We start from the raw sequence: 13,403 nt of genomic DNA on the forward strand, positions 1-13,403 counted from the left end.
ACCCCACTTTGTATATGAAAATCAGCATTTTCGACAAACATTAATACTCTCTTCTAAGGAAGGAGCCTCCCTCACAAGGAGCCTCCCTCACCAAAGGCAGACACTAGCTGAAGGAAGGAAAAAAGAACGAGATCACTGATTGTGGAATACAAGGCCTCAACCTACCATATTTCCTCCCATATACCATCATGCCAATCACCTAAGCTCTTCTAAGTGTAACTTTTCACTCATCTGTTGTCAAGGTACCCTGTCTTTGCACGTGCCATCCCCTACCCCAATCTCTCTCAAAATACCTATTCATATTTTAAGTCTTATTCCTGGCTCTCTTAGGTACAGGCAATTTCCTGAACTCCTATTCCTTTTAGATTATATATATATTATAATCTGTATGCTGTGTGCTTATCTCATTGCCATATAAGCTGCTGTTACTGCTAAGTCGCTTCAGTCACGTTCGACTCTGTGCAACCCCATAGACGGCAGCCTACCAGGCTCCCCCGCCCATGGGATTTTCCAGGCAAGAACACTGGAGTGTGTTGCCATTTCCTTCTCCAATGCATGAAAGTGAGAAGTGAAAGTAAAGTCCCTCAGTCATGTCCAACTCTTAGCGACCTCATGGACTGCAGCCTACCAGGCTCCCCCATCCATGGGATTTTCCAGGCAAGAACACTGGAGTGGGTTGCCATTGCCTTCTCCACCATATAAGCTACTTGGGGGCAAAATCTAAATTCTTTGTATCTTTGACCCTCCAGCACCAGATAAAAATGTTAGAACAAATGCTTGGGCAGGAAAGAAGTGTGGTCTCAGCATTAATATTAAATGGAAAAAGCACAAAAGACTCTGAGCAGCAAACATAAGCATATAAAATGACTAAGAAAAGAAAAACGTGAGAGGGACTGTTTGCAAATGTCCAATGAAAATTCCCATCTCAGAAAAAAGAGTTCAAATGGATCTAATGGAGACACTGAGAATAATGGAGACACTTTCCCTTGCCTCTCACTGCTTTTTTCCATTCCAACAGGCATGACTCTAAAAGCCTATTATAAAAACAGGCAAAAGAAGGATTTGGAAATTTTTCCTTATAGAATTATTCCCCCTTTTAGAAAGTGGAGCAACATACAAATCTCTCTAGCTTCAATCATTTCCTCCAAGAAAACTCATTTGCCTATAACTTTTCTAAACCACTAAACAGTGTGATGGTCACAACTAACTGTCAAGGAAGAAACTGTAACATATTTAAAGAAATTTGGCTCAGACTGTAAAGTGTCTGCCTACAATGCGGGAGACCTGGGTTTGATCCCTAGGTTGGGAAGATCCTCTGGAGAAGGAAATGGCAACCCACTCCAGTACTCTTGCCTGGAAAATCCCAGGGAATGGTGGTGCCTGTTAAGCTACAGTCCATGGGGTCACAAAGAGTCGGACACGACTAAGCGACTTCACTTTCACTTTCTGTTCGGAAAATTTTTAACAATCTAAAATTTAGTGATAAAATTAACAAGATTACTTTCCATGTAAGAATATCTTAAATTTCTGTTTTTGTTATTAATATTAAAGCAACTAAATCCAGTTTAAACTATTTCTCTTTACAGATATAGTACAAACTCTCTAATTTATACTGAAAAACTATAACATGTACTTAAGAGTTCATTCCTTCTTTTTAAAGGTCTTAGAAATAAAAGCCATTGTGAATTGTACCTTTAAACACAACAAATATACACAATAAAGAGCCAATTACCTTATTTTTGACAAGTAACTAAATTCTACTCCTGTGCAACTTATATGACCATCAGTCATCTGTAAACGCAACATCCTTGGTGCAGCCTGAGATTCTTCATTATCCTTTGGTGCAGCAACATTGCGAATTTTTTGAATTTGCAAAACACATGGACCTTCAAGCTGTGAGAAGACAAAGGAATAAATATCACCTGTAGCCACAGCACTGTTTTCACTTTAATCTTTCTCTTTTCCTTAATGGTTATATTTTATTCTTTATAATGATATTTCAATTAAATAAGCTCAAATTTTAAACTGTTACATACATCAGGGTTTTTTTTAATTTAAAGATAAAACTTCAAAAAGGTCTTTTGAAGGATTTTTTAAAATATAATTCTGAATTAATTTTCAGAAAACAAAGGAAAAAATGTTAGGGAAAAAGTTATTTTCTGAATTAATGTTATATTAAAAGATGTTTTTCATCTTATGTGCTCTAAATTGTTCACATATAGCCTCCCTTTTCCACCCATGTACATTAACAGACATTCTGGAATTAAAAACATTGGCAATTTTTTAAGGGATATCAACTTCACAACAACAGTGGAAAGGACTGTGTTCTGTTCAAAAGTATCAAGTTTAAAGTATACTCTCAGGAAGGCGGGGGGGGATGTCCCAAGATGGCAGAGAAATAGGATAGGGAGACCACTTTCTCCACTATAAATTCATCAAAAGATCATTTGAATGTCGAACAATTTCCACAAAACAACTTGTGAATGATCATGGAGGACACCAGACACCCAGAAAGGCAGCCCAATCTCTTCAAAAGGAGGTAGGAGAAAATATAAAAGGCAAAAACAGAGACAAAGGATTTATGGGAAGAGATCCGTCCTGGGGAGGGAGTCATGAAGGAGAAGTTTCCACACAACAGGAAACCCTCTCACAGGCATGTCAGTGGGGAGCTTTGGAATCTGAGGGCAATGTAACAGGAAGAAAAAAAAAAAAAATACACAGAATATGCACCTAACCACAACTACCAGTGGAGAAGCAGCTCAGACACTTGTGTCCGCCAGCAGTGAGTAGAGGCTGGGCAGGGAGGCATGGGCTGCAGCATTGATCCTTAGGATGAGGACTGGGCTTGAATGCCCTGAGGACAATCTGAGGAGGCTAATGTGACACAGTAACCCAAAACATGCCACTGCCAGGGAGACAAAAAAAAGAAGGAAAAAGGACTTTTCCCTCTAAAGGTTCTGACTCCTTATGGTGACCCCTGGCACACTTATAGAACAAAGGCTTGTGCCCTAGCAAATACCAAAGGAGAACAAGCCAGCTGCTGTTTAGGGCCCTCCCTCCCGGGAGGCAGAGATGCAAGTGTGTGACAGCCAGAGCTGGAAGGCAAGGGGCCACTGCAATCTCAGCACCAGAGACCACATATTCCACCAAACTGTGAGCAGGCTGCCAGCTGCTAACCACGTCTTCCTGGGATCCTGGATGGCTGACATCTGCCAGGAGGGTCGAGCCTGAGATCAGCTCCCCAGAGGAGACACACAGCACACCTGGTGGTGCACCCGGCAAACCTAGCCGCCGGAACCAGGGAGGTGATAAGACACATGGTCCACCTGGGACAGTGCACTCACCAAGCAACCAGTCACCTGAGCTGCCTGGACCTGGAAAGGGCACAAAACGTACAAACCAACTGCGTCTGTGCCCTTGCAGAGCACCTGAGAATCTCAGTAGCTCAGACCTGGGACGTGTACGAAACACAAGGTCCACTTGGGACAGTGCCCTTGCAGAGCACCCTGGAGCCTGAGCACTGTGGACCACAAAGTACATGACGCCTTCGCCTGTGGCAAACCAACTGTGGCCCATCCACTGTGAGCACTACCCACACGTGCCAGAGGTATCTGTTTGCAGTGTCCCTCCCTCTCCACAGGACAACTAAACAAGTGACCCTAAATAAGTGGCCAGCTTCATCCCCTCGTATCAGGGCAGAAACTAGACACTGAAGAGACTTGCAAAAGAAGAAAGCAAAATAAACAAAGAAGTGGGGAACGCCTTCAACAGACTAAAACCCTTCAGGTAATGCTGAGACTGCACATTTTTCCCTGGTGGCTCAGACGGTAAAGCATCTGCCTGCAATGCGGGACACCCGGGTTCAATTCCCGGGTCAGGAAGATCCCCTGGAGAAGGAAATGGCAATCTACTCCAGCACTCTTGCCTGGAAAATCCCATGGACGGAGGAGCCTGATAGGCTATAGTCCATGGGGTCGCAAAGAGTAGGACATGACGGAGCGACTTCACTTGTAGACCTTGAGAAGAAGTACAAGCCAGAACAATGGACTATCTGACACTGAACTGACCCCACACTGCCCACAACAGTGCCAGAGAAATTCCTAGGTATATTTTTACTATTATCACTTTGTAATTAAAAAAAAATTATTTATTACTCCTTTAACTTTCATTTTTATAGCCTACTATTACCTTTCTGGAAAAAAAAAAAGACCTATTTTTTAAAACAAATTCCATATATATATTTTTTTTCTGACTGATTTTGTTTTGTATTATTTATATTGAATTTTTGAGAGTTAAATCTCTATTCTAGTTTTTAATCTTTGCTTTTTTAAATTTGTTATCAATTTTGCACCTTTAGGAATCTAATCTTCAGTATCCATTTTCACTGAGGGACTTGATTACTGGCTTGACTGCTCTCTCCCCTTTTAACTCTCCCTTTTCTCCTCCTGGTCACCTCTATCTCCTTCTTCCCTCTTCTCTTGTTTATAAAACTCTGTGAATCTCTCTGGGTGTTCCTGGCTGTAGAGAGTTGTTTCACCATTAACCTAGGGGTTTTATCTTCTGCACTGTATGGATGGAGAAGTGTTGACACTCTTGTAGGAGGAGGGCCAAAACCCTAAGGCCACCAAAAGTCTCCATACCTACACTGAAACCAAGCTCCACCCAAAAGCCAACTAGCTAACTAAGCTAATTAATACCACACTAATTCTCCAGAAAAACAGTAACACAACCCTGAACATTAAAAGATGGGCTGCCCATTTATCCCAGGGATGCAAGGATTCTTCAATATCCGCAAATCAATCAATGTAATACACCACATTAACAAATTGAAAAATAAAAACCATATGATTATCTCAATAGATGCAGAGAAAGCCTTTGACAAAATTCAACATCCATTTATGATAAAAACTCTCCAGAAAGCAGGAATAGAAGGAACATACCTCAACATAATAAAAGCTATATATGACAAACCCACTGCAAACATTATCCTCAATGGTGAAAAATTGAAAGCATTTCCTCTAAAGTCAGGAACAAGACAAGGGTGCCCACTTTCACCATTACTATTCAACATAGTTTTGGAAGTTTTGGCCACAGCAATCAGAGCAGAAAAAGAAATAAAAGGAATCCAAATTGGAAAAGAAGAAGTAAAACTCTCACTATTTGCAGATGACATGATCCTCTACATAGAAAACCCTAAAGAGTCCACCAGAAAATTACTAGAAATAATCAATGACTACAGTAAAGTTGCAGGATATAAAATCAACACACAGAAATCCCTTGCATTCCTATACACTAATAATGAGAAAACAGAAAGAGAAATTAAGGAAACAATTCCATTCACCATTGCAACAGAAAGAATAAAATACTTAGGAATATATCTACCTAAAGAAACTAAAGACCTATATAGAAAACTATAAAACACTGGTGAAAGAAATCAAAGAGGACACTAATAGATGGAGAAATATACCATGTTCATGGATTGGAAGAATCAATATAGTGAAAATGAGTATACTACCCAAAGCAATTTATAGATTCAACGCAATCCCTATCAAGCTACCAACAGTATTCTTCACAGAGCTAGAACAAATAATTTCACAATTTGTATGGAAATACAAAAAACCTCGAATAGCCAAAGCGATCTTGAGAAAGAAGAATGGAACTGGAGGAATCAACCTACCTGACTTCAGGCTCTACTACAAAGCCACAGTTATCAAGACAGTATGGTACTGGCACAAAGACAGAAATATTGATCAATGGAATAAAATAGAAAGCCCAGAGATAAATCCACGCACATATGGACACCTTATCTTTGACAAAGGAGGCAAGAATATACAATGGATTAAAGACAATCTCTTTAACAAGTGGTGCTGGGAAATCTGGTCAGCCACTTGTAAAAGAATGAAACTGGACCACTTTCTAACACCATACACAAAAATAAACTCAAAATGGATTAAAGATCTAAACGTAAGACCAGAAACTATAAAACTCCTAGAGGAGAACATAGGCAAAACACTCTCCGACATACATCACAGCAGGATCCTCTATGACCCACCTCCCAGAATATTGGAAATAAAAGCAAAAATAAACAAATGGGACCTAATTAACCTTAAAAGCTTCTGCACATCAAAGGAAACTATTAGCAAGGTGAAAAGACAGCCTTCAGAATGGGAGAAAATAATAGCAAATGAAGCAACCGACAAACAACTAATCTCAAAAATATACAAGCAACTCCTACAGCTAAACTCCAGAAAAATAAACGACCCAATCAAAAAATGGGCCAAAGAACTGAATAGACATTTCTCCAAAAAGACATACAGATGGCTAACAAACACATGAAAAGATGCTCAACATCACTCATTATCAGAGAAATGCAAATCAAAACCACTATGAGGTACCATTTCACACCAGTCAGAATGGCTGCGATCCAAAAGTCTACAAATAATAAATGCTGGAGAGGGTGTGGAGAAAAGGGAACCCTCTTACACTGTTGGTGGGAATGCAAACTAGTACAGCCACTATGGAGAACAGTCTGGAGATTCCTTAAAAAACTGGAAATAGAACTGCCTTATGACCCAGCAATCCCACTGCTGGGCATACACACTGAGGAAACCAGAAGGGAAAGAGACACGTGTACCCCAATGTTCATCGCAGCACTGTTTATAATAGCCAAGACATGGAAGCAACCTAGATGTCCATCAGCAGATGAATGGATAAGAAAGCTGTGGTACATATACACAATGGAGTATTACTCAGCCATTAAAAAGAATACATTTGAATCAGTTCTAATGAGGTGGATGAAACTGGAGCCTATTATACAGAGTGAAGTAAGCCAGAAGGAAAAACATAAATACAGTATTCTAACGCATATATATGGAATTTAGAAAGATGGTAACAATAACCCTGTGTACGAGACAGCAAAAGAGACACTGATGTATAGAACAGTCTTATGGACTCTGTGGGAGAGGGAGAGGGTGGGAAGATTTGGGAGAATGACATTGTAACATGTAAAATATCATGTAAGAAACGAGTTGCCAGTCCAGGTTCGATGCACGATACTGGATGCTTGGGGCTAGTGCACTGGGACGACCCAGAGGGAGGGTATGGGGAGGGAGGAGGGAGGAGGGGTCAGGATGGGGAACACATGTATACCTGTGGTGGATTCATTTTGATATTTGGCAAAACTAATACAATTATGTAAAGTTTAAAAATAAAATAAAATTAAAAAAAAAAAAAATAAAAAAAATAAAAGATGGGCTGCCCAAAGCCATACCAAACCCACAGACATCCCCAAACTCACTACTGGACACTTGACTGCAGTCCAGAGAGAAGAGATCCAGTTCCACCCATCAGGACACAGACACAAGTTCCCCCAAGGAAACCCCAAAAAGCCACTGGTCCAACCCCACTCACAGGGAGCAGACTTCAAAATTAAGAGGAACCACAACCTTCTAGCCTGCAGAAAGGAAACCCCAAACACAGCAGTCTAAACAAAATGAAAAGGCAGAGAAATATTCATCAGGTGAAGGAACATGACAAAAACCCACCAAACCAAACCAAAGAGGGGGAGATAGGGAGTCTACCTGAAAAAGAATTCAGAATAATGATAGTAAATATAGTCCAAAATCTTGAAAACAAAATGGAGTTACAGATAAACAGACTAGAGACAAGGATTGAGAAGAAGAAAGAAATGTTTAACCATGACCTAGAAGAAATTAAGAAGGGTCAATCAATAATGGACAATGCAATAACTGAGATTAAAAACCTCTGGAGGGAACCATATACTCGTATCAGTAGAAAAACTGAGGTAGAAGAGAGGATAAGTGAGGTGGAAGACACAATGGTGGAAATAAATGAAGCAGAGAGTTAAGAAGGAAAAAAGAAAAAAGAAATGAGGACAACCCCAGAGACCTCTGGAACGATATTAAACGTCACAATATTAAAACATAGGTTTCCCAGAAGAAGAAGACAAAAAGAAAGGGATAAGAAAAAACTTGAGGAGATAATAGTCAAAAATTTCCCTAAAATGGAGAAGGAAAAGTCATCCAAGTCCAAGAAACCCAGAGAGACCCAAACAGGATAAACCCAAGACAAAATGCCCAAAGACACATATTAAACAAACTAACAAAAATTAAACACAAAGAGCAAATATTAAAAGCAGCAAAGGAAAAGCAACAAATAACACACAAGGGGATAAGGATAAAAGCTGATCTTTCAGTAGAAACTCTTCAGACCAGAAGGGAATAACAGGACATAAAAGTGATAAAAGAGAAAAACCTACAACCAAGATTACTCTACTCAACAAGGATCTCATTCAGATACAAAGCAGAAATCAAAAGTTTTACAGACAAGCAAAAGCTGACAGAATTCAGCACACCAAACCAGCACTTCAACAAATGCCAAAGGATCCTCTCTAGACAGGAAACACAGAAAGGGTTTATAAAAACGAACCCAAAACAACAAAGGAAATGGTAAAGGGATCATACTTATCAATAATTACCTTAAATGTAAAGAAAGCTACCTAAAATAATCACCTTAAATGAAAAGAAATTTTTTGGGTTAAACGGACCAACCAAAAGACAGACTGGCCAAGTAGATACAAACCCAAGACCCCTACATATGCTGTCTACACGAGACCACCTCAAAACTAGGGATGCATACAAACTGAAAGTGAAGAGCTGGAACAGATATTTCATGCAAATGGAGACCAAAAGAAAGCAGGAGAAGCAATACTCATATCAGATAAAATAGACTTTGAAATAAAAACCATAATGAGAGACAAAGAAGGACACTACATAATGATCAAAGGGTCAATCCAAGAAGAAGATGTAACAATTATAAATATATATGCACCCAACATAGGAGCACCTCAATACATAAGGCAAATGCTAACAAGTATGCAACAGGAAATTAACAAAAACACAATAATAATAGGGACTTTAATACCCCACTCACACCCATGAATAGATCAATCAAACAGAAAATAAGCAAGGAAACACAAACTAAATGATACAATGGACCAGTTAGACCTAATTGATATCTATAGGGCATTTCACCCAAAAACAATGGAATTTACCTTTTTTTTTCTCAAATGCACACAGAACATTCTCCAGGATAGAGCACATCCTGGGCCATAACTCTAGCCTTGGTAAATTTTTTAAAATTGACATCATTTCAAACTACTTTTCTGATCACAATGCAGTAAGATTAGATGTCAACTACATGAAAAAACTGTTAAAAATCCAACCATTTGGAGGCTAAACAACACACTTCTAAATAACCAACAGATCATGGAAAGAAGTCAAAAAGGAAATAAAAACATGCATAGAAAGAAATAAAAATGAAAACACAACAATCTAAAACCTATAGGATTCAGTAAAAGCAGTGCTAAGAGGGATATTCATGGCAATACAAGCCTACCTCAAGAAACAAGAGAAACATCAAATAAACAACCTAACTTTACACCTAAAGTAACTAGAAAAAGAAGAACACAAAAAAACCAAAGTTAGTAGAAGGAAACAAATCATAAAAATTAGAGCAGGTCACAATGAAAATGAAATGAAGGAGACTCTAGCAAAGATCAACAAAACTAAAATATGGTTCTTGAGAAGATAAGTAAACTAGACAAACCATTAGCCAGACTCATCAAGAAAAAAGGGGGAAAAAAATCAAATCAACAAAATTAGAAATGAAAATGGAGAAATCACAACAGACAACACAGAAATACAAAAGATAGTAAGAGACTACTATGAGCTACTATATGCCCATAAAATGGATAGCTTGGAAGAAACGGACAAATTCTTAGAAAAGAATAACCTTCCAAAACTGAACCAGGAAGAAATAGAAAATCTGAACAGACAAATCAGAAGCACAGAAATTGAAACTGTAATCAAAAATCTTCCAGCAAACAAAAGCCCAGGACCAGACGGCTTCACAGATGAATTCTACCAAAAATTTAGAGAAGAGCTAACACCTATCCTACTCAAACTCTTCCAGAAATTCTCAGAGGAAGGTAAACTCCCAAACTCATTCTATGAGGCCACCATCACCCTAGTACCAAAACCAGACAAAGATACCACAAAAAAAGAAAACTATAGGCCAATATCACTTATGAACATAGATGCAAAAATCCTCAAGAAAATTCTAGCCAACAGAATTCACCAACATGGTAAAAGGATCATACATCATGACCAAGTGGGCTTTATCCAGGGATGCAAGGATTCTTCAATATTCACAAATCAATCAATGTGATATACCATTTTACAAACTGAAAGATAAAAACCATTATATTATCTGAATAGATACAGAGGAAGCCTTTGACAAAATTTAACTCCCATTTATGATAAAAATTATTCAGAAAGTAGGCACAGAAGGAACATACCTCAACATAATAAAAGCCATATCTGACAAACCCAAAGCAAACATTATCCTCAATGGTGAAAAAGTGAAAGCATTTCCTCTAAAATCAGGAAAAAGACAAGGGTGCCCACTCTCACTACTACTATTCAACATAGTTTTGGAAGTCCTAGCCACAGCAATCAGAGAAGAAAAAGAAATAAAAGAAATCCAGATTGGAAAAGAAGTAAAACTCTCACTGTTTGCAGATGACATGATCTTCTACATAGTAAACCCTAAAGGTACAACCAGAAAATTACTAGAGCTAATCAATGAATATGGAGAAGGAAATAGCAACCCACTCCAGTATTCTTGCCTAGAGAATCCTGTGGACATAGGATGGGCTGCTGTCCATTGGGTCACACAGAGTCAGACACGACTGAAGCAACTAGCAGCAGCAGCAGCAATCAATGAATATAGTAAAGCTGCAGGATATAAAATTAATACATAGAAATCCCTTGCATTCCTATACACTAAGAATGAAAAAACAGAGAAATTAAGGAAACAATCCCATTAACCATTGCAATGAAAAGAATAAAATACTTAGAAAAAAACAAACAAATGGGACCTAAATAAACTTAAATGCTTTTGCACAATGAAGGAAACTATAAGCAAGGTAAAAAGGTAGCCTTAAGAATGGGAGAAAATAACAGCAAACGAAACAACTGACAAAAATTAATCTCCAAAATAAATAAGCAGCTCATGCAGCTCTATACCAGGAAAACAAATAACCCAATCAGAAAGTGAGCCAAAGAACTAAACAGACGTTTCTCCAAAGAAGACATACAGATGACTGATAAACACATGAAAAGATGCTCAACATCACTCATTATTAGAGAAATGCAAACCAAAACCACAATGAGGTATCATCTCACACCGGTCAGAATGGCCACCATCAAAAAGTTGACAAACAATAAATGCTGGAGAGGATGTGGAGAAAAGGGAACCCTCTTACACTGTTGGTGGGAATGCAAACTGGTACAGTCACTATGGAGAACACTGTGGAGATTCCTTAAAAAACTGGAAATAGAACTGCCTTATGATCCAGCAGTCCCACTGCTGGGCATACACACCGAGGAAACCAGAATTCAAAGAGACACATGTACCCCAATGTTCATTGCAGCACTGTTTATAATAGCTAGGACATGGAAGCAACCTAGATGTCCATCGACAGATAACGGATAAGGAAGTTGTGGTACATATACACAATGGAATATTACTCAGCCATAAAAAGAGAACACATTTGAGTCAGTTCTAAAGAGGTGGATGAAACTGGAGCCTATTAGACAGAATAAAGTAAGTCAGGAAGAGAAAAAGCAGTACAGTATATTAACAAATATATACAGAATTTAGAAAGATGGTAATGATGATCCTTTATGAAAGGCACCAAGAGAGATACAGATGTAAAGAACAGACTTTTGGACTATGTGGGAGAAGGCGGGGGGATGATCTGAGAGAATAACATTGAAATATGCATATTACCATATGTAAAACAAATGACCAGTGCAAGTTCTATGCATGAAGCAGGGCACTCAAAGCCAGTGCGCTGGGACAACCCAGAGGGATGGGCTGGAGACGGAGGTGCCAGGGGAGTTCAAGATGGGGGGACACATGTGCACCTGTGGCTGATTCATGCTGATGTATGGCAAAAATCACCAAAAGATTTTAAAGTAATTATCCTTCAATTAAAATAAACTAATTTAAAAAATTTAAATGGAGGAAAGAGGGTAATAAGTTGGCCTCAAGCATAGATCATATTATACACAAGATTACTACTGAATGCCAGCTGTGATTTTCTTTGAAGTAGCAGGTTAATTTCTTTTTAAATATTGAATGCAATTGGCTAATTTAATATAAAAAATTTTGTGATTTCCAGATAGCAAAAATGTACTCATTAAAAATATTTAAAAGAAAAAAAGAAAAAGAGGTAGTTCACTCCAGACAGGTAAGTGGCAGGTTTATAAGTAAGAGAACGTACACGGGAAGTTTGTCTTGCTTCGCTACAAAGTGAGTAGATCTCTGTGGCCATCAATCACAATCTTAAAAGTGCACATGAAGGTTCTAACATGGTCCAGTCACATGTACTGTCCAGATGGCCTCAACAGCACATTGTTCTCTCAGGGCTACATCCTCAAACCAAGCTCACACTGTGGGAATGGTGGGCAGCACCTACATTCCAAGTACAGGAAAGGGGTGAAGAGTCTCTGATTGTCCAGGTCCAGTTCTAGTCTCAACAGGAAGTCATGACCTCTGGATGACTTCCTCTAATGCCTTCTCTTTCAGAATCCTCAAAGGTAAGTTCTAAAGTTGAATTTAAGATACTTGCAAATCTGTAGTCAAAGTGTTCCCCCTATTACAAAAGGCCCCGTCCCTGTATTGCAACAGTCATTTCCCCAACTTGTAACAGTTCTCTTAAATAAAATCTCTTTATTAAATAAATAAAGTACACCCTCTTCTGGAATTTAAAAAATTCCAAAATTTAAACTACATAAAATCCAAGAAGTGTGAACTACATTTATTTTCATATTTCCTCTTTAAGTGAGTTTAAATGTAATGCTGTATTATATGCATTGGCAATAAGGAGAAGAAGTGTTCTCTCTAGCCATATTTCAATCAAAGACAAAAAGAAAATTGATAGGCTAACTATTAAGTCAAAAGTTTTAATATAATAAAATGCTATGGCATAATTGGAGAATGAGAGCAAAATCTGCTTATATGTATGAAAAATAAATTTAACGAGCTGATACTTTCTACATTATAAAATATCATACCTTTAAATACTATTATTCTGACAAAGAACAAAAGCTTTTTTGTTATAAAAAGACTTTTAAGTAATACCTTTTTGTACATATTAGTTCAATATATATTTTAACAAAGAGAAAAAGAAATATGAAAAGACATTTACACTTAATTTCTTGAGTAGGCATGTTCCCAAGTTGACAAATTTCTACCCTATATTTACTAGTATTTTGCCCACAAAGAAATAATTCTGTTATAAAATTTAGCCCTGC

At 38.2% G+C, this 13,403-nt stretch overlaps 1 protein-coding gene across 2 annotated transcripts in view; it reads right to left on the reverse strand.

The window, feature by feature from the left end:
• The window catches only part of TDRD3 (tudor domain containing 3), a 220,924-nt gene that overhangs the window by 114,181 nt on the left and 93,340 nt on the right, over positions 1-13,403 (reverse strand). For both annotated transcript variants that reach the window (XM_061434427.1, XM_061434428.1), the window contains one exon: positions 1,733-1,893. In XM_061434427.1, coding sequence (XP_061290411.1) covers positions 1,733-1,893 — 161 coding nt within the window. The remainder of the gene's footprint in view (positions 1-1,732; positions 1,894-13,403) is intronic.

Source organism: Bos javanicus, chromosome 12, assembly GCF_032452875.1.
Source record: "Bos javanicus breed banteng chromosome 12, ARS-OSU_banteng_1.0, whole genome shotgun sequence".
Lineage (NCBI taxonomy): Eukaryota > Metazoa > Chordata > Mammalia > Artiodactyla > Bovidae > Bos > Bos javanicus.